This window comes from Rhinichthys klamathensis, unplaced genomic scaffold, assembly GCF_029890125.1.
Source record: "Rhinichthys klamathensis goyatoka isolate OS25496 unplaced genomic scaffold, OSU_Roscu_1.1 h1tg000036l_1, whole genome shotgun sequence".
Classification (NCBI taxonomy): Eukaryota; Metazoa; Chordata; class Actinopteri; order Cypriniformes; family Leuciscidae; genus Rhinichthys; species Rhinichthys klamathensis.
In genome coordinates this window covers 6,804,035-6,824,659 of record NW_026606584.1, presented here as the reverse complement: position 1 = coordinate 6,824,659, position 20,625 = coordinate 6,804,035, and the positions used below count along the sequence as shown (strand labels likewise).

Below are 20,625 nucleotides of genomic sequence, written 5' to 3'. Positions count from 1 at the left end.
ATTATATAGCTTTAAAAGATGTGGAATATAGTGCACGCTTCAACCATTTTTATCATACTTTTATGGTGCTTTCGCATTAGTTTTCATTCATTGTAATTGCATGGAAAAGAGCAACCATTAAGCTTGAGCTACCAATGAGCTGGCATGAGGGTGAATAAATGAAGACTGAATTTTCATTTTGGGTGCACTATTTTTTGATACAGTTGAGCAAACGCCATAACACTGATAAATGTTTTTCATCTTGTAAATAAACATGTTGTGCTGGTTAATGCAATACCGAAACCATATAAAATGAGAAATAAACTTTTTTTTTGAAGAGTGGAGAATGCAATATTTGAGGATTTTGTTTTTCTTAAGAGAAGAAATTAGCAAAATGAGGTTCCATTATAGAAATACAGAAACCCATGTATTTCTGGACGTACTGAAGCTTTGTGATTCCCAAAATCTGCCTCTATCCCCGATCAATCCAAATATATGTAGATAAGGAGATTATTATGATCTGATTATGTGATCAGATTGTCTGTTGCACAGCCCTCACACTCAGATGACAGTGTGGGAGTTTGACACATTCCTGATGTCCATCTTTGGGCATTTTGCGCATGTTAGTTTTTAGGCCTCAAATAGTTCACAACAAATCAGGTGTAAACTGACTTTTCAAAGCTTTCATGTGTTAGCATTGAGAGAAGTGGAAAATCTCTCTTCATTAAAGTCGATTTATTTTTGGACTCATTATCAGGTGAAAAGGTGTTTATCTTAGACAAGTTTGCTGCTCAAAATGTCACACTTTTTCATACAGCACCTGTAAATAAAACTGCAAAATTTAATAACACTCTTACATTGTATATTTTCAGAATAAGGGCTGTACACACCAAGAACTATGACTATAAGATAGCTATAACAATAACTATATTAGCATGATAAAAAAATTGTATACTATTAGTGGGCGCTGCAGTCATGCTGTCTGCCACTTTAAATGCTCGTGCTCTTTAAAGTTGGGTGGATTATGATTGGCTGTCACTGTTTTAAAAGTTCACAAGTTGTAAAAAAACATCTGAAAGTAAGTTCAAAGATATTGATCATAGTTGTCATTAATCGTTATAGTTGTGGTGTGGACTACTTCTCAAAGAATTAGAGAAATTATTAAAACTTCGTAGGTATAGTTATCGTTATAGTCGTGGTTCTTTCTTTAGCTCTGGTCCACGAATTTGGTTGGTTAAGTGGTGTTCCAAGGCCGTTTAATACCACAGCTGTCAACTTGTGAGTTTGATATTGTGTTGATGTGAAGGGGAAAATATTTGTTGATATGAAGTTATGTCATTTGTTTTAAAACTGAATCCAGATCAACATTTATCTGACACAATCTCCCGCTCCTTCCCTAGAGTGCTGTGTCCAAGTATGGCTCTCAGTTCAAAGGAAACGCTCAACATGACGCTTTGGAGTTTCTGCTCTGGCTCCTGGACAGTGTGCATGAGGATGCCAACCTCTCCACCAACAACAACCACAGCGGCAGAGCCAAATCGTCCAGCAAGGTAACACACCACCATCAGTCCTTCTAAACGCTCTTTAAAATCAACTAATTGGTGAGACAATCCAGCAACCAGCATTGTAATTTTAACACTAAAGGGTTAATATCGAAAATTTAAAGAAACAATAAAAAAATTTACATAAACTTGTAGAATGCACTAAACGACTAGTCTAGGAGTTCTCAACTCTGGCCCTTGAGGTCCACTTTCAAGTCAAGTCAAGTCAAATATATTTATATAGCGCTTTTCACACAGATTGTATCAAAGCTGCTTCACAGTATCAATCAAAACAACTTAACAGTGTTTGTTTATTACTGGAAAAGACATCCAAGTTTGGTAGAGCTGATCAGTGGTATGATGGGTCATTTAATTTGAATATCCCCAACTGAGCAAGCCAAAGGCAACAGTGGCAAGGAACCGAAAAACTCCATCAAGTGACCCGATGGTGTCCTAAAACTCCATCAGATGACCCAATGGAGAAAAAAAAAAAACTCTTTCCTGCAGAGTGTAGCTCCAACCCTAATCAAATACACCTGCCTGTAACTTTCTAGTAATCCAGAAGCTGCGTCCGAAATCATAAAAATGCTGCCTTCGGAGGATGCTTTTCAAGGTAGGAAGGCATCAAGGCATTTCCAAATTATCCAATGTTAGCTTCACTACCTGTCTCCTGAGATACCTTCATCTGATCTGTTTTTGAAGGCAGCATAGATGTATCCTTCGCTACCTTTGATATCCCACAATCCTGTGCGTTCCATTCCGTGACAGTAAAGGTCTTTGCACATTGAGTCCGAAATTGTCGTCTGAAATTTTTGCACGTTAAAAAATAAATACGACCTCATGTTGTGTCAATCACGTTTAGACACTGACCCCGAAACTTTCATCCATCAAACGTCAAAAAAATTCTGATCGGGTAAATCTTTTTGCGTTTTTCTCATCCATAGCAAGCATTTTGAGAGTTGTTTTGACAATTCAGTGCCACCGTACAAGGGAACGCCAAAATCCAGAACAGTTCAGGATCAATCGGTTCACGGAAATTGATGGTCTTTTTTTAAATATGTGGCTCCAGTATCGCAAGCAAAGCATCAAACTGAGCCACTGACATCCTGAAGTAGACTTTGAATCGCTCTGGATAATACCGCAGCTCCTTGATTAGGAGGTGGAGCTCTCCTTCCTCTCTATGCAATCTCAGGATTGGGTGGACCCAATATTTCCTCTGACAGGATGGCGGATGACAACAAAATCATCCTCACTGCTTGAAGACTCATCGCATAATAATTAATACGCACCGGCCTTGATTTCTGTGCGTGATGAATTTTTAGGATGACGGATACAAAAATACGAAAATTTCTGACTCAGTTGATGAATTTCGGACTTTGTTGTATTATTTCCCTGTTATCACTGTAAAGCTATATAAATAAAGATGACTTGACTTGACAAGGCTTAAACCTAGTCCCAGACTAAAATGCATGTTTGAGCTGTTTTAACTGAAAGCAACTTGCACTGATATATCTTAAATTGTTAGTGCCATTGTTTTGTCTCAAGATACACACAAGTAATTTATTTTTCTAAGTCACTTTATAAAAGCCTAATTTGTCTGTGGAAACCAGGCCTTCGTGTCATTTCTAGCGAGAAATTACTATTGTTGTAGTTCAATATTTGCTTAGTTTTTTTTCACCAAAGGTCACTCAAAGATCTTGCTGTAGATCATTCAATATTTATGCTTCCTCAGAAGTCTGTCCTTTTGACGAACCTTCGTGCACAAATGCTGCTTGCAAAGTCCTGATAGGACAGCAAAGCAACAAGTCAGCTGCCAAAGTTTTCGGACGCAGCCCTTGATTAGCTTGCTCAGATGTGTTTGATTAGGATTGGAGCAAAGGTCTGCAGGAAACAGGAACTCGAGGGCCAAAGTTGAAAACCCCTGGACTAGTCTGTTTCCATGACCCATCCTTGCTTAGGAGATAAGTGTTTTTCTCAGCGCAAAGCATCAGATATGTTATTAAAATGCTTGTTTGTTTCTATAAAGATATTTAGTTCATATAAACTACAATAACTGGAACTTGAACTTGAACTAGAATGACTAGAACATCCCACTAACTTTAAATATATAGTTTAAGGGATAGTTTCTGTCATCATTTACCCACTCTCATGTCGTTCCAGACCTGTATGACTGTCTTTCTTAAAATGAGCGCTTCTGAGAAAAGAAATAAACTAATTGCTAGAAGTTGTGAACATTGTGAAGTTCATGCCATTGTAAAAAGTGGCAAATGACCAGGCTTGTGTCTTAAAGTTTACCAGCAAACTTTGTTTTCAGAGTTGTCTCTGAAATATGTTGTGCTTATTACAGTACTTGGAGGGAAACTTACAGTTAATGCACAGTTTCTGCTACTTTCTACTTTGCAGTCCAAAACACTGCAGACTACTAATTTAAATAAGATTCCACTTCAGAATAACACTGTAAACATCATAACCTGCAATAGTTATCTTAAAGAGCTATTTCTACATATAAAAATCTGTTTTGTTGGTATAAATGTATGATTCAGTGATATTAAATAGTATTTTTGATCAGTTAATTTAGATGTTACCATTGTTCGGTGTACAGACCTCTGGTTGGGATAAAGATCTGCATATTAACACATTACAAAATTATAATAAATTGTTCTCGGTTATAATTGTTAACTTTTAATGCTTATTTGTGCACCGACATGCATTAAAAAATGATTTGGTTCCCCGTTTGCGTTACAGTCCAGTTCATTAGTTCATGTTCACCCAGTTCACCCCCTCATACATATAACTGCATGCGTAGTTTTTTTTTCTTCCATTGATGAGGCACTGCATCCAAACTACCAGTCATCTCTTGTGTGTCTCTCTACATGGTGTTTCTACTGAGTCTGGGGTCTCAAACTCAATGAGAAGGCTAATGAGAAGGAAGTTGCAGCCTAAGATACGACTCCCCCCCTGTGCATGATACATTGGCTGACTAGTTTTCCTGTTTCATTTGTTAACTTTTGTGCTAGAGAGAGGGTGTAGGAGGGAAACATGAGTGGGTGGATGTGTTGTAAGGTTCTGTGTATTTCAGTAAGACCTTATTGTAAGTGTTTATTCTCTTTAGAAATCAATGAGGAATTAGGGAGTGTGGAATGCACTTAATAAAAATTCACTGGGGTGTTTAAAAGAAGGTGCAGGTTTGATAATTACACATAATCACCCTCTCAGAGTTTGGAGGCTGTTAGAATGCAGTGGATTGTACAGTGTGTCAGACAGCAGCAGGTCAGCTCAAGTCTGTTTTGGCAGTGAACACACTTCAGCCTTTGTCTGCTGTAGTGGCAGCAAACGAAGACGCCAAGCCTGCATGGTAATGTGGCAGCTCCATCAAGAGCCATTTTTAGACTCATCACAGAATGGGTCCGTATCTCTGGCCCCATCACATCACACTCTGATCTCATCCAAACAGAGACACAATTATTACCAGCTGAATGACAACTAGACACTTTCATACCCCGTTATTGCTTACAATTTGACATTTGTATTTCGTTCTCGTTTAAATCAGTGAAGCTTCACACTGTGTCTGCGATTGTTGATTTTTATAGTTTTGGTGTGCAGTTTGCTCGTGTCTGCATTGCAAGTGAGTGGTGCAACATGAAGTGTGAGCACTTGGAAGATTCCACTTCTTTTTCACAACGGGAGGGACCGAGTCTGAGACAAGACAGAGACCTCAAGAGGGTCGAGTCAGAGTCGTGACCAAGAAATATCGTACCGGATTCAAGACTGAGTCCGGTCTCGAGTTCTACAACACTGATATTCAAAATGTCAAATATTTTAAACATAGTTTCAAACATACAAATCAAATGTTTCTAGTTAGAGAGAGAGCAAGAGAAATCGAGTAAGAGATGACAGGTCAATTGTTTTTCCTGGGTTGTTAAAATATCAGTATGATTTACCCAAGGGGGTAATCCATCGACCGGAAGTTGAAGCCGGCCGGGTGCCGCCATGTTGTAGCAGAACTTCACTTGCGTTAGCATTTCCATTGACTCCCATTCATTTTGGCGTCACTTTGACAGCGAATAACTTTTCATCTGAGGCGTTTAAAGACTCCATTTGTCCATTATTTATTTCTAAAGAAACACGACAATGTATAAAGGGCTCCATTACCTTCTATGTTACATTATGGCCCCGTAGAAACAGATTTAGTAAAAATAGGCTAACGATTGCGTCATAACCACTCGACTCTCTGTCGCGCTGTACAGAAATTACCGTACAGACAGGAGGAGAAGCTCGCAGGCAATCGGGGGGACGTCCCGTCAAGGGAGAAGCCCATAGATAATGAGTCCATAAAAGCGACGGAATACTTACTCCTGCTCACTCACGCCAAAGAACTCTTTGCTCAAGTTCCCCGTCTCTGCAAGATTAACGTTGACAATTTTCACGCACAGCTACTAGAAGATTAACGTCTGTCAGACAGGTTGCTCACGTCATCAAGCTTAGTTTGAGTCGGTTTGAGTCTGCGCGTCAGGAACGGAAGTGCTCAAAAATCGCTAAAAATGGGCTTCAACTATCTCAACTGAGTTCCAATGAGATGGCTCTGTCCACTTCTTATACTGTTTATGGATTTACCATGAAAGTGCTCATTTCAGTGGTTAACCTCAAAAGAGTGAGAGTGAGAGTTTACTCAGAGATTAGTCGGTCTTGGCTATAGCCTGATGTACTTCGCCTACATGATCACAAGAATCTATAACAGTTTGAAGGAAACATGTATATAAATAGTTGTGACTATCAGAATCGTCCTAGTGCTCACACTTTAATAGGATTTACCCAGCAAAACGGAACCTTCTCTAAAGGAAATATTACTCAATGTGTCCACCGCTTCAAAGCCCAGCTGTCCATCTGTAATTTACCTTCATCACTTTAAATGATTTTTTTTAAAGACCCTATTCCGTTGATGTATGGAAAAATTAAAGCAATATAATTTGCATTCTTCTCTACGTAGCTCTTTCAGACTTTCTGGAGGTGAATAATTTTAGAAGTGGTTAGTTTTGCACTTGATGAACAAAGCTGCACTTCAGTTTCTTTGGCTGTTGTCACAAGTGTGTGACACTGTCACATAAGAGACATGTTTTACTGCTCTTTTCCTTACAGGTATTTTATGTATAATAGAGTTTTAATTGGTCTACTTGTTTCTTAGTCCATTTTATTCCTCTTAACATTTTAAGTGTGTATGTCTTTAAGAAATGTATGGTTGGCCTGTCATGGGAGGGATCACATGACAGGAAGCAGGAACTACACTTGTATAAAGAGAGCAGCATGGCAAACAAACAAGGGGCACAATAGATACCCATCACTTTTCTGGAGTGTGGAGTAACCACTTGCGGACTCAACTTTAAGTTTTTGGATTATCACTACTTTTGGACTGTATATACTCTGGTGGACACTCACATTGGGACGCTTCAACACACAAGGATGCTCATGGACTGTTTTATGGTATGGTGTGTGATGGACTCCATGCTTTTAACAGCCTGAGTTTTCCTGGTTTTATAGTGTTGTTTTAAAGTCTCTTGTGAAGATTGTAAATACACCATTCTTATTCACTTTAACCTCAGTTTTGTCTCATTCTTTTAACACCCAATTCCTCACACAGTAAAATCTGACCCCATTTTAATATTTGTAATTTCAACCTAATTGACTGAACGTTACAAGTGTCTCCGGTACACTTATACACTAAATCCAGAAAGTTTAAACATTCATTATTTACTGTGAGATCTCTTTGCCTTGATGGAAGTGGTGCTTATAGGAATATAATGGATCCAAGAATGGTCTGTTTACAAAGATTGACTCGCTGGTATGTCTTTCGTTAATAATTACATAGAATATTTCGTATTTGTTTGCACAGAAGAACTTCACGAAAAATGTCTGCCTATAAAAGGCCCCGAGATACTTCGAAATCGAAGAAAGAACTGATGCAACATAATTTCAAACAAAATCAGGCCAAAAACAAAGTTCATTTGGAGTTCGTTTTGGGAATTCGAAACAGCTTGCCAAAGAGAACTTTCCAGGAAAAGTTTGCTCCCGCTGGTAAACACTTTTGTACTACCATTGGTCCGTGGATAGGTGTGGTTGGAGGCTCTGCCTTCTAATAATCTTTTCCGCTTCATTTCTTCTTTGAGTCCGTAGAGCTGAGACGTCTGCGAGTGAAAACATAAACACACTGGAGAGCTGCTTTATAGTAGAAAATGAAGTTTTACTTCTTCTGAAAATGTTTTTTTCAATACAGTAAAGCTGCTTGATTTTAAGCAATCTATTGTATAAAGTGTTATATAAATAAGTGTCACGTGACTTTACTGGAGTGCTGAATTGCAGAGCTTGTGCAAACAATTTCACGTTGCTATGATCAGATGCTTTTCTTATGCTTTATAAAAAAAAAATGTTTGCTGTTTTCTCAATTTTGTTGTGTTTATTTTGTTATTGAGAGGAAAGCACGCAGCACATATTTAAATATTCATCTAAATATAAAAGTATTTCGAACTTCGTTTTACCCCTAAACGAAGAACGAAAAAGAACTTAGCCGTGAGTATATCGGCGCCTTAATTCACAAGATGTGCTTATGTACATGCATTTGTTCTCAATCTTGTTCGAATGTTTATGAATTTGGACTGGAGTATTCTAAATGAGTGACCACCCAAGGTTAGTCATTTGCATAAAACACACCCAAACTATCTCCATATAAGGCCTTTCCACACAACCTTGCCTTTACAGCCTTTCGTCACTCTCAGCAAATATATAATGCTCTCTAAAGATGCAGTCTTGCCTAAGAGCATGCACAGCAAGATCCTTGAACGATGCCAGGTGTGCGTACTTCAAAACCAGTTCAAACACAATAAACACCTTTTATACAGACCTCTCATTAGCCAGCTTTACTTGTGTACCAGTGTTTCATGCGTTGTCATGAGCAACTTCACAGTTTGAGCTATAATGCACCTTTTCTTACTCTTTCACTGTATGTGATGAAATATATTTGTGATTTTTGCATATAGAATAAATATAGAAATCTAGAATAAATTTAATGAATGTCATTATGAACGTTTGAAAACATTCATACGCAAATGTTATGGACAAATTATTGCGTACACATACTTGGTGAATGAGACATTGTCTTTAAACACAAATGTCATGCTGGATATGAGTGTACTGCAGTTTCGGGCACATCTATGAATTTCTCACAGATTGTCTTGCATATTACTGTCTGAAATCGGGAATTCCAATCTTACTGTCTTGATAGTCAGGGTTCAACGGTAGCATGGCTTACCAATTGACTGTATTTGCAAATTTGTATTGACAAAATTGATGTAGGGAGTGACTATATAAGAGGGGATGGTCTTGACATTGATGTAAGTGAGTCTTGCATGGTCTAGTAGTCTAAATTAAGTAATTTTTAGATTACATTTTTATTTTATCTAGTTCAATCCTTTTCTTTTTAGCAAATATAATTCGATACAATAATATTTCTTATATAAAATTTCAGTAACCCTTTAGTTTAGGGTCCAATTCTCACTATTAACTATTTGCTTATTAGCATGAATATTAATAGGATATTGGCTGTTTATTAGTACTTATAAAGCACATATTAATGCCTTATTCTGCACGACCATATTCTATATCCCTAATCCTAATTTAAAGCTCCAGTCCGTAACTTTTTTAAGTTAAAAAATAATCCAAAATAATTATATTAAAAAAAACTTATTCTGCCAGTGGTCAAAACTATCTGCTTGCCATAGCTAGATTCAAAACGGTTAGCTTGTAATAATGATTTTAATTCCAGTGGTACTGGTGGGTTTCCGCGGGAAATTCGAGCATGTCTTTGCGTCATTACGTCACACCCGTACACATAAAGAAGGAGTTTCGGCTAGCCGGCTATACTGCGCGTGACGAGATGTTTAGATGTATAGGCTTTTCTCGCAGCACTTTACATAATTAAACTTATGGCATCCAGAAAGATCCAGACAACAATCATCAGTGTCAACTGGAGATTCAGCAGTTATAAAACCCAAAAGTCTTCGTACTTCGGATTTAAGGTGGCTAGAGAAAGAGAAAGAAACCGTCTCATGCGAACACAAGGATTAAACATCGGCGGGGCTTTTGAAAAGTGCGTGAACTCCGTGTTTTGAAGAGGTTCGAAACGGAAGAAGAGACAGCTTTTTTCTGCTGAACAAGTAAGACATTTCAATAGTTCAATCGTGTAACAGTACGTTTTCTTAATTCATACAGTTATGGAGTTTCCTTTGTTGTGCCTTTCTCGTTTTGCTATTATGGAGAATATGAATTCTGAACTACACAGGTAGCTGCTAACCATAAAACACATTACATTTAACATTAGTCACGCAATGCTGATGTTGTTAACATGAACAATTTGAGAACAAAGTAGGCTATAATTTGCACGGTTGCTGTAAATCGCGTTGATTAAATCTTACGAAGCTTATCATGTCGAATGCTTTTTCCCCCTTAGTTGGTCAGAAAAAAATGGATGTTACTTACTTGTTCAGAAAACATTTTCTTATGAAAATTCTTATGTTGGTCAAACTTTCAAAAAGTGAATCTGTGATTCTGTATGACAGTATCCACACAGCGCGGTGACTGACAGCACCACTCGCCTCAAAGCACTGTGTTCATCCGCGCTGTTTCATGCCGATTTACAACCCACGTAAAGATGATAATTCCGCGAATCACTGCAGTTACAGATTTCGAAAGGAGAGATGGCGACAAAGAGGAAAAGATACGGACTGCAGCTTTAACTACCTTACTAACTATTAATAATCAGTAATTAGGAGTTTGAGGCAAAAGTCATAGTTAATAATTAGTCAATAGTGAGAATTTTACCCTTATATAAAGTGTGTGTGACACTGTGACCAAAATGTTTTATGTAACTACAATTTTTGACTGCGTCTATTTACAATTGGTGCAAACAGTATCTACCACTTGGTCAGAGTCTTCACCTCTCCCTCACCAACTTAATGCTACATGTATCCTTGAGGAGCAGGTATTACACAGAAGCATGTTTTCAAACATCAAAACATTGACGACAATGTTTTTGAAATTTTAACTTGATGTTCTTCTTTGTGCTTGTTGGCTGAACTTGAATTAGTTCATTATTCATTTTGCTATTATTGGTGTGTTTCCAGATATGTCTTCAGGCACATCTCTTATCATTCAGCCTTATTTGAAGGAGCTGCCATTTTTGACACACTGGGCACTATTTTTGGTATGTTGTGCTGTCATTGGTTTCAGATTAGGCTGTCCCTAAGTGCCTCAAAAAAATCTGTGGCTGGTCACTTTCCATGTCGATCAGATGGCTTCTCCCAATAGTGGCATGTCTAATCTGCAAGACTCTGAATGTAAAGCCGAGCCTGTTTGATTGAAGTGGAGAGTCTCTGGTGAGACTGCTGTCCTAATCCAATTCCAGCTGTGCAGACTTTCCTTCAGATTGGTAGTGGCACTGACGATTTAGAGTTGAGAATAAACAAATAATAAGAATCTAAGGTAAAAACAGGAAAGGGAACAACCCACTCTTTTAAAAAGCTTTGAGGAGTGTATGGTTTTTTTTTAGTGTCCTGATGGCCTCACATGCTGCAGAGAGAACAAACCAAATCCCATTGATACCCTTGTCATCTCAGTTATTTTGTAGTGCTAAATCCTGTTCAAATTGACTTCAACAAAGCAACCAGAAATCATTAAATTTTAAAGGGATTTTGGACAAAATAAATTATAGCGATGTTAGCAACGCGATGTGGGCGTGTCCAGGAATCAACAAAGAGATGAATGTAAATAAGCAAAAAAATAAATAATATATATATATAATATACACTCACCGGCCACTTTATTAGGTACCCCATGCTAGTAACGGGTTGGACCCCCTTTTGCCTTCAGAACTGCCTCAATTCTTCGTGGCATAGATTCAACAAGGTGCTGGAAGCATTCCTCAGGGAGTTTGGTCCATATTGACATGATGGCATCACACAGTTGCCGCAGATTTGTCGGCTGCACATCCATGATGCGAATCTCCCGTTCCACCACATCCCAAAGATGCTCTATTGGGTTGAGATCGGGTGACTGTGGAGGCCATTTTAGTACAGTGAACTCATTGTCATGTTCAAGAAACCAATTTGAAATGATTAGAGCTTTGTGACATGGTGGAAGTAGCCATCAGAGGATGGGTACATGGTGGCCATAAAGGGATGGACATGGTCAGAAACAATGCTCATGTAGGCCGTGGCATTTAAACGATGCCCAATTGGCACTAAGGGGCCTAAAGTGTGCCAGGAAAACATCCCCCACACCATTACACCACCACCACCAGCCTGCACAGTGGTAACAAGGCATGATGGTTCCATGTTCTCATTCTGTTTACGCCAAATTCTGACTCTAACATCTGAATGTCTCAACAGAAATCGAGACTCATCAGACCAGGCAACATTTTTCCAGTCTTCAACTGTTCAATTTTGGTGAGCTCTTGCAAATTGTAGCCTCTTTTTCCTATTTGTAGTGGAGATGAGTGGTACCCGGTGGAGTCTTCTGCTGTTGTAGCCCATCCGCCTCAAGTTTGTGCGTGTTGTGGCTTCACAAATGCTTTGCTGCATACCTCGGTTGTAACGAGTGGTTATTTCAGTCACTGTTGCCCTTCTATCAGCTCGAACCAGTCTGGCCATTCTCCTCTGACCTCTGGCATCAACAAGGCATTTCCGCCCACAGAACTGCCGCTCACTGGATGTTTTTTCTTTTTCGGACCATTCTCTGTAAACCCTAGAGATGGTTGTGCGTGAAAATCCCAGTAGATTAGCAGTTTCTGAAATACTCAGACCAGCCCTTCTGGCACCAACAATCATGCCACGTTCAAAGTCACTCAAATCACCTTTCTTCCCCATACTGATGCTCGGTTTGAACTGCAGGAGATTGTCTTGACCATGTCTACATGCCTAAATGCACTGAGTTGCCGCCATGTGATTGGCTGCTTAGAAATTAAGTGTTAACGAGCAGTTGGACAGGTGTACCTAATAAAGTGGCCGGTGAGTGTATATACTGTGTGTGTGTAAGGTAGAGAACAGTGAAGAGGCTTCGCTAAAACTGAGGTGGCTACAGCAATCTGTCACGCTAAAAAAAAAACATTAAAAAGCGTCATCATTGCGAGTTATTGGATGTGAGGATGTTGGATGTAAATCATCTGCTCTGAGCAATATGCCCTTTTATTTTGTGACAACTACACTAGTTGTGTAAAATAAAACTAATAGCCAGGGCTTGACATTTCCAAAATGACTGGCCACAATTTTGACATTGAAACTATGGGGAAAAACTGCCAGATATTTCTTGGTCATATAATGGTTCATGCACTTTTTCAAGTTGATGTGTGTTGGCTGTGCCTGCACACAACCATCATATAATGCTAAAAATCTATCCAATGTTTTTGTTTTAATCTCTTTATATGTTTTCCCCTGCCTCAAATCGAGCCGTTCGACCGTGTGTTCGACGTCACACGGTCGGACGCCCCTCCCACAATTGTTGATTGACAGCAGCGTTTCAACCCGCCCTGAGCGATCTGTCATCATAGTCCGCTATTGTTGATACGCTGGAGCAGAATGGCGTCTAAGCGATTGTGGTGTTCTGTTCTTGGGTGTAATAACGAACACAGTCATTTTGATGTTCCTAAATCCGAACCGCTGAAGACGCAGTGGCTTCAGTTTTCGAAGGGAATATTCTCCCCGAGCAACGTCAATGCTTTAGTGTTTGCGCGATTCGCGAATCTTTTCTCACCAGACTGCTTTATAAACGAGGATCAGTATAAAGCTGGTTTTGCTAAGAAGCTGTTCCTGAAAAAAGAATTGGTACCAACTATTCATGTCCCTGCTGCACCTCCAGAAGAAGTGAGTATAAAATTTTATTAACCTTTATATTAATCTTTGCAAATCGCTTGCATGCTTCACGATGAATGCGGCTAAGGTTTACACTCAGGGTACATTACGGCATGTTTTCTATTTACGGCATGTTTTCTATGTACGACGTTCTCAATAAAATTAATAATCCCACGTTTATAATGAACAACGCGTTATGGTTATTGTGTTATTACAAACTGAGTACATATACATCAGTAAACACACAGCGTTCGTACATCTCACTAAGTTACTCTACCCTGCCAGTAAACAAAGATAGATCAAAGTGACATTATGTTAACCAACCATTCAGAAACGTCCTGTTCGAGTCTTAATTGTCAAACTTCTTTGCGGCCGTCATCTTGTTCCGGGTGCGACTCCGGTTCAAACTGATACGGTTGCACAGATGTGTCCTCAGAGACTCCCAATGCCATTCTCTCTCCAAAATATTCCCTCAACTGTTGTCAAGGCAACACTCCACGTGCGTTGTGTCAAAATGCCCGCAGAACAGAGGGACGGGGTGACCAAAGCTCATTATCATTTAAAGGCATATGCACTGAAACGGCGTGCTGAAAACAGAGCTGTTTTTGACCAGGTAAAATTTGTGTTTTCTTACAATACTAATGAGAATTTTTAATTAAAGTATATTACAAACTTTTCATTTAGACCCTAAAGAATCAAATTAACTTGTATGAAAATTGCACTATATGACCCCTTTAATAGTATCTCATAATTTGGCAGCAGGTTATGCTGCTGTCACTTTAAGACCTGATGCACAGATCCATTATACTGTTAGTACGTTGGTGGCTTTATGTGGGCGCACTTTGAGTGTGAGCACAAAATCTGCGGGAATGAGTAAAAGTATGCGCAATACACGCAATCCCACGCCCGGCTATATTACAGTATACAAAAATTTCAACCCGCCAATGTGGATAGTAGGAGTGACTGCGTTACACGGCACTACTGAAATCCACCCGCATTTGGCGGGTGTTAATGTCAAGCCCTGCTTATATCTATTTATGATCTATTATTTGTTTATTAGCCTAATGTAGTCTATAATAGTGAATGAGTCTAAGATCTGTCAGTTTCTGTGTCTTGTCACGTTCAAATAGTTCATTTTAAAAACGTGTCTCGGTATAGACGTTTTGGAACGCAGGAATGTGTTCTGTGTGAACGCTCTTTAAGAAACTTCTTGCCAGCTGACATTTCAGTGTTCATTCCTGGATGAATCAACGTCATGGATCAAGTTTGAATCACTGTTGAATTTTGTTTTGATTTTGCAAACATTGTTTTGTTTTACTTTTCGTACAGACCTCGTTAAAATTTTGAAGCATTTTGTTAACTTTTTAGAAAATTTAGTATTAAACATTGTTTCAACATTTTTAAAACATTATTTCAACACTGAAATGTGGTTGAAATAATGTAAGGTGTCGTTTCAGTGTTGAAGGTTGGTCACGTGCCGGTTGGGTTTGATCCAGGTCTAATGGACCCTTATTTTTTCAGGGCTTCCTTAAGATCGACTAGTTGGCTAGTCCTTCAAACAATGACTAGTTGTTTTTTTCAAATCCATTAGCGCATTCAGCGACTTGAATGCTTACTAGTGTAGCGACGGACAATACAACAACCAGGTGACATCCATTGATAAAATCACTGGCAGTGGAGCTTTAGTATGTATTCTGGAATTGTCCCCATGGGGAGTTGTCTACTATTTCAGTTCTGCTATGAATTCAGACATTGTCCCAAGAACATCTGCTCTAAAACAATAGTACAGTGATGACTACATAGTTATTTCACCAGGGGCCATCTAAGTCAAACACACAATGAAGAGAGATCTTTAGAAGCAGTGAACTCTGTCACACTGGATCACTTTTGGACAAGCCTCTATAAACACAGCTCTGAGATTGAGGCATCATGAATATTTAACAAGTTCAACCTAAGAGAGACAGAGAGAGTAAGGGGTTGAAGTCATAAAGAGACGGAGGCATATGCCACAAAAGAGAGGAACATTAGACTGGGAATTGATCGGCTGAGAGGGCAGAATGCACATCCGGCTCACCATCACCCGTTCCTGAAACCTCAGGGGTGCTTTAAAACTGCACCATACACTGTGTAATGGCACTCTGCCCTCTTTATGAACCCTTTAGAGGTGAATGGGTATATATTTTAAGCACTTTTAAACATAATAGACTTTTAATGACCCCCTTGTGAGGAATTTAGCTTTTTTCCCCTCGGCTTTTCCATCATATTATGTTGCTTTCACGAGATACTAGATATTTTCTTTGTGACAAGGACTTTTTAAAAAAATTTGCACTTCTCTAAATTGCAGATTAAAATCGTCAAAAATTTATACTGAGTTAACAATTGATTGGTGTTTTATACTTTTTGCATAGTACAAAAAGTATGGAAAAGATATTCCATAATATATTTATGCTGTGATAATGCACAGTGAATAGAGCTGTATAAATTTGTAATAAAATGAAGTGTATGTCTGTGATCTGAGCTGTTCATAACGTCTCTCTCCTGTGATTAAGTGCCATTGGTGTCCATTCAAACCCTCAGCTAGCAGGTACCCACCTGACACGCGTACATGTTCCCTAGACACTATTAAAGGGCCTATAATGGATTTCACTGCTACTTGAAATATTTGAAATATTTAACACTTTTTTTTGGGGGGGGGGATTTGATTAAACCAATGAATATTTCAGATAAACTCCCTAAATAGTGCAAAGAACAACTAAATATTCAGAGGCATCTAAACTTATGTCTATTCTCTGAAGTGAGGTGTGTGTGCGTGCGTGAATGCGTGTGTGTGCGTGGAGGTTCAAGGCTCTACTTCTACTGTTGTGCAATTGTAACTTAATGCTATGTAAAAATCTACACACCCTGACACATTTCAGAGAAAAAAAAAAAAAAAAAAACTTGGAATCACTAACTGCATGTGCACACCCTTTTATAACTGGGTATGTGGCTGTGTTCTGAATTACCTAATCATCAAGCTCATGTGGAATTGTCTTCACCTGAAGTGACTAAGAAAAAAGAAAGAAAGAAAAAGTTATTAACAGTTATATCTTGTTATATTTCTTGTTATATTTTTGTCAGCAGTATGTTTTAAAATACCCTAATCTTTCCCTCGGCTCATTTTGACCCGAAATAATAATAAAGTGTTCATCGGAGTGGTCTAAGACCTTAAGACTTTTGTCGCACTTGAACCACGAATACACACACAAAAATAAATTGACTGGAATTGAGGAGTTTTGTGGTTAAAATAAAAAAAAGGAATAAATCCTTCCCTCGCGGGTCAATTTGACCCCCTTAGGAATGAATGGAATGCGAGAAATGCTTCAGAACACATAGAAAAACCTAAAAATGCTACAATTACAAAAAAAAATATTTTATATTGTCTACATGTGTATCTAAATGCATACTGAAGAGAAAATACTTTAGGACCCAGCGAAACAGCTCATTTGCTCTATATAGGCCATCTAGTGGCTAGAGTCGTGAAATATCATGTTATATATATTTTTTTCCTCGAGGTGGGCAAAGACACCCAATGCAAGATATTTTGAGCTGAATTAAAAGGGTTATGCATGAAATTGTGAGTTATTTTGAATTTAAGTTGAAAATGTGTAGAATGTGCTTAAATTAATATTTATTTATTTGTTGATCAAATCTAGTAATTTAAAGGTAAATACAATAAAACAAATGACAAATGTAACAAAAAATAAAAAAAATTGCATTATAAAATGTAAAGAATATTATCAAAAATGAAATGAAATAAGCTTTCTGGACAAAATAAAAAAAAGTATAATTTATAGTTTCGGGCCATTTTGACCCGGGATGAAGCTGCAAGCGGCGATTCTCATGGTCCAAAACCCATGTAGGACTGAGCTCATGTAGACAAATAGGTGACACAACTGCCGTGTATCCTCCTTACAGATATTGTGTTTGAAAAAGCAAACTTTTGAAAATGGGTTTCAAAGTGCGAGTTTTTGAAAATGATACCTTTATGATCTTTGTACACTACAAAAATGCAATGCTTTGGCTATCAAAATAGTTTTTGATAACTTTTTATCTCTCAATGCTGTTTTATTAGTTTTACAAGAACAACAACAGTATAAACAAACAACATACAACAAAACAACAAGAAAAAAAGGGGCCAGATTACATTTTAAGTGCCTAAATTAAGTTCAAAGGAGGAAGGTTATTCACGTTATCCAAGAGTTGGATAAAAATCAGCACAAAAATCATAGTATAACAAATGTTTTAAAATCTCTAAATTCTACTATTGTGTACAGTATATGTTGGAGGAAGAGACTTTTTGGAACATAAGAGACTTTGCTTCATTAAACTGATATTTTTAAGGTTAAAAATATAACCGTCAATATAATTATCTTGGCTACAACCATGCCCAGCATTAATGCCAGCTGCAAATAATAAGGCAAAGAGGAAACTATGTCAGAATAGCCAAAGATGGCTCTCAGGAGCGAGAACCTGATCGTATTCCCCAGAATAAAAGAATGAGATCAAGATCCCTCTGCACCCTGACATCGATCACAAATTGGAGACACAGTTGGGTAGATCTGGTGGATTTTGGGTTTAGAATAGTGCAATCTGGGTACAGTTTTAAACCGAATTATTCTCTGCAAGATTTTGGACCAGATGTTGACAGATAAATTGATGCCACCATTTTTCCCAGGCTACCTTGAGATCATCAGAAGATGTATTTCAAATTCAATATAACCATATGCCTAGAATCTGGTGCATGCCACACTAGATTATAGAAACAGTGCTGTGCTCTCCCTGCTGAATAGTCAGAACAAGCCTGCTGAACATAATGCCGAATCTGCAAGTATAGTGATAAAAATGAGATTGTGATGAAAAGTGACAGTCTGTATACAATTCGTTAAATGTAGAAATACCATATTTGGAAGGTTCTATCACTCAAAGCAGGTATAAAATGTGATTCTCACAAAAGGGAGAATATGGAAAAGGCTGTGTGATGATCATTTTTTGTCCTCAGCACAGGTGTATCATGCGTGCCAAGTTTCGTGCAATTCAGACAAAGGGCCTAGGAGGGTTTTAAAACTGCCAAGAACATTATTTTTAGATTTAAAATGTGTATATATATCTTTTTTTAATACATTCTGTTCAATTAAAATAGAATAGGACCTTATTATAGCGCCTCCTTTTGTCTTACAGAAGTGCTTTCGCATGCCTGAGATTATGAAACCTCCCACCATGTTTGGGGTCTCTGTGATGTTTGGTCTCTGACGCCCGGACACTTTTAGGGCAGAAAAATAATAAGAAAATCCTACAAGTACAGTTCCAGCACTTCATGCTTTGGACCCCTATTAGTGTCATAATGTGCAGTATTCGTTATCATTAACGGGATAAAAAAAACGTCAGTAGTTTTTGGCGAGATGGTTTTAGGGGGGTAAACAATGACAGAATTTTATATTTTTTATATATCCCTTTAAGAGGGCCCATTGAAGCGCTTCAGGTGAGCGAAATTGGGTGAGAGGAGATGAAACTGTCACCTCAGTTATCTCTTCCTGAAGCCAAAAATTGGCTCTCTAAAGCACAGTATAGCTCGTGCTGTGAGTGGGTGTGTATTTTGGATGTATGTGTGTGCGTGTGTGTGTTGTGAATTGCATCCTAATCTCAGCTGGATTACATTCGCTGTGGGGGTGTATAGGATGGTAGGCTGGCATGCTGAATCGTGGAGAGGTCTAGAGATTACTCGCCTAGCAGGGGTTTGAATCCTCGCTGTGTGTGCATGTCTGCGTGTTCACACCCAGGTGCTTTTCGGGATTTTCATGCATTTTTCCAGTCATCTCAGCTGTATTCTGTGTTTATCATCCGAATGACTGACTGATCAGCACCCAGCTGTTCTTCTTCCGTTATCAAACATGGGGTTGGCAGTATCATCTATGTATTGTATGATATTTCATGGTTATCTATAAACACCCCAGCATTGAAGATATGTGTTGGCAATATTTCTATGCCTTTTTGTAATGCATTTCTCTGCAGACCTCTTAAAACTGTTCTTCAGGAGTAAAGGGGGGAATGTTATCTGCTCTGAACCCACACATTTTATTTTACCACAGAACAGGCTGCACTATTCCTTTCTTTGTACTGAATTTGGTTCACTGCCTTTTGAAAGCTTTTTGACTAGTACAGTTTAGTCACTATATGGCATTCCTACTACTTTATTTCAAGAGCCCCATCCATCCATCCATCCATCCATCCATCTAATCAATCTATCCATCCATGCCAGTTTTCAACTGTGATAATGAGAAATGTTACTTGAGGAATATCAGCATGTTATTTGAATTATTTCTGAAGGATCAGGTGACACTGAAGACTGGAGTAATGGGTGCTGGGAATTCAGCTTTACCATCACAGGAACAAATTGCATTTTAAAATATATTAAAATAGAAAACAGTTTGTAATATCAGCACACAATATTACTGTTTTTTTGTTTGTTTTTATCAAATAAATGCAGTCTTGTTGAGCTTTAGAGACTTAACATAACAAAAACATCATTCCAACCCTAAATTTTGTGTATATCAGAATGTTTATGTGTAAGGTCAAAATTCCATGTTCCACCCCCCATACCAGAAGGGTCATTTGCAGTCCTAACTTCAGATGACAGTAGCCATGTTTCCATCCACTTGTCAATCGAATTATCTGAAGTTCGGTAAAAAACCTCATGCGAATAAAGCTGGTGAACGTGTGTTTCCATCAAACGGCTTTTAAAGCGGATAAAAACCTGTGCGTAATGACGTCACATGCTGTTTTGCGATCAAATTGGTATATCGAATTGATTTGAGACATGTTAAGGTGTTTCCATTCATTTTCTCACCGAATCGCACAACATTCAAGCAAACATTTGCGAATAAAGTTTTGCTAGGCAAAATGGATCGCGCCATAATAACGTTTCCATCCGCGTTTATCGCATAAGCCGTATATCGATCAAGATCAAATCCGATGAGACCGATCGTATTTCATTTGAGTCGATATTCATGAAATTCAATCGAATTTTACTGTTTCCATAAGGCATTTTTCATTCGATATCACTTAATGCGGATAAAAACGTGAGGATGGAAACACAGCTAGTGTTGAGTTGGAAGCCCTATAGCTCACTTTTGTGGATGTCAAATACAGGATAAAAAAGGACTGTTGCTTGTGCTCGT

At 38.3% G+C, this 20,625-nt stretch overlaps 1 protein-coding gene across 1 annotated transcript in view; it reads left to right on the top strand.

Moving 5' to 3' along the window:
* usp43a (ubiquitin specific peptidase 43a) overlaps positions 1–20,625 on the top strand; it is a 95,686-nt gene that overhangs the window by 9,446 nt on the left and 65,615 nt on the right. The window contains exon 2 of the mRNA XM_056246206.1: positions 1,380–1,529. Coding sequence (XP_056102181.1) covers positions 1,380–1,529 — 150 coding nt within the window. The remainder of the gene's footprint in view (positions 1–1,379; positions 1,530–20,625) is intronic.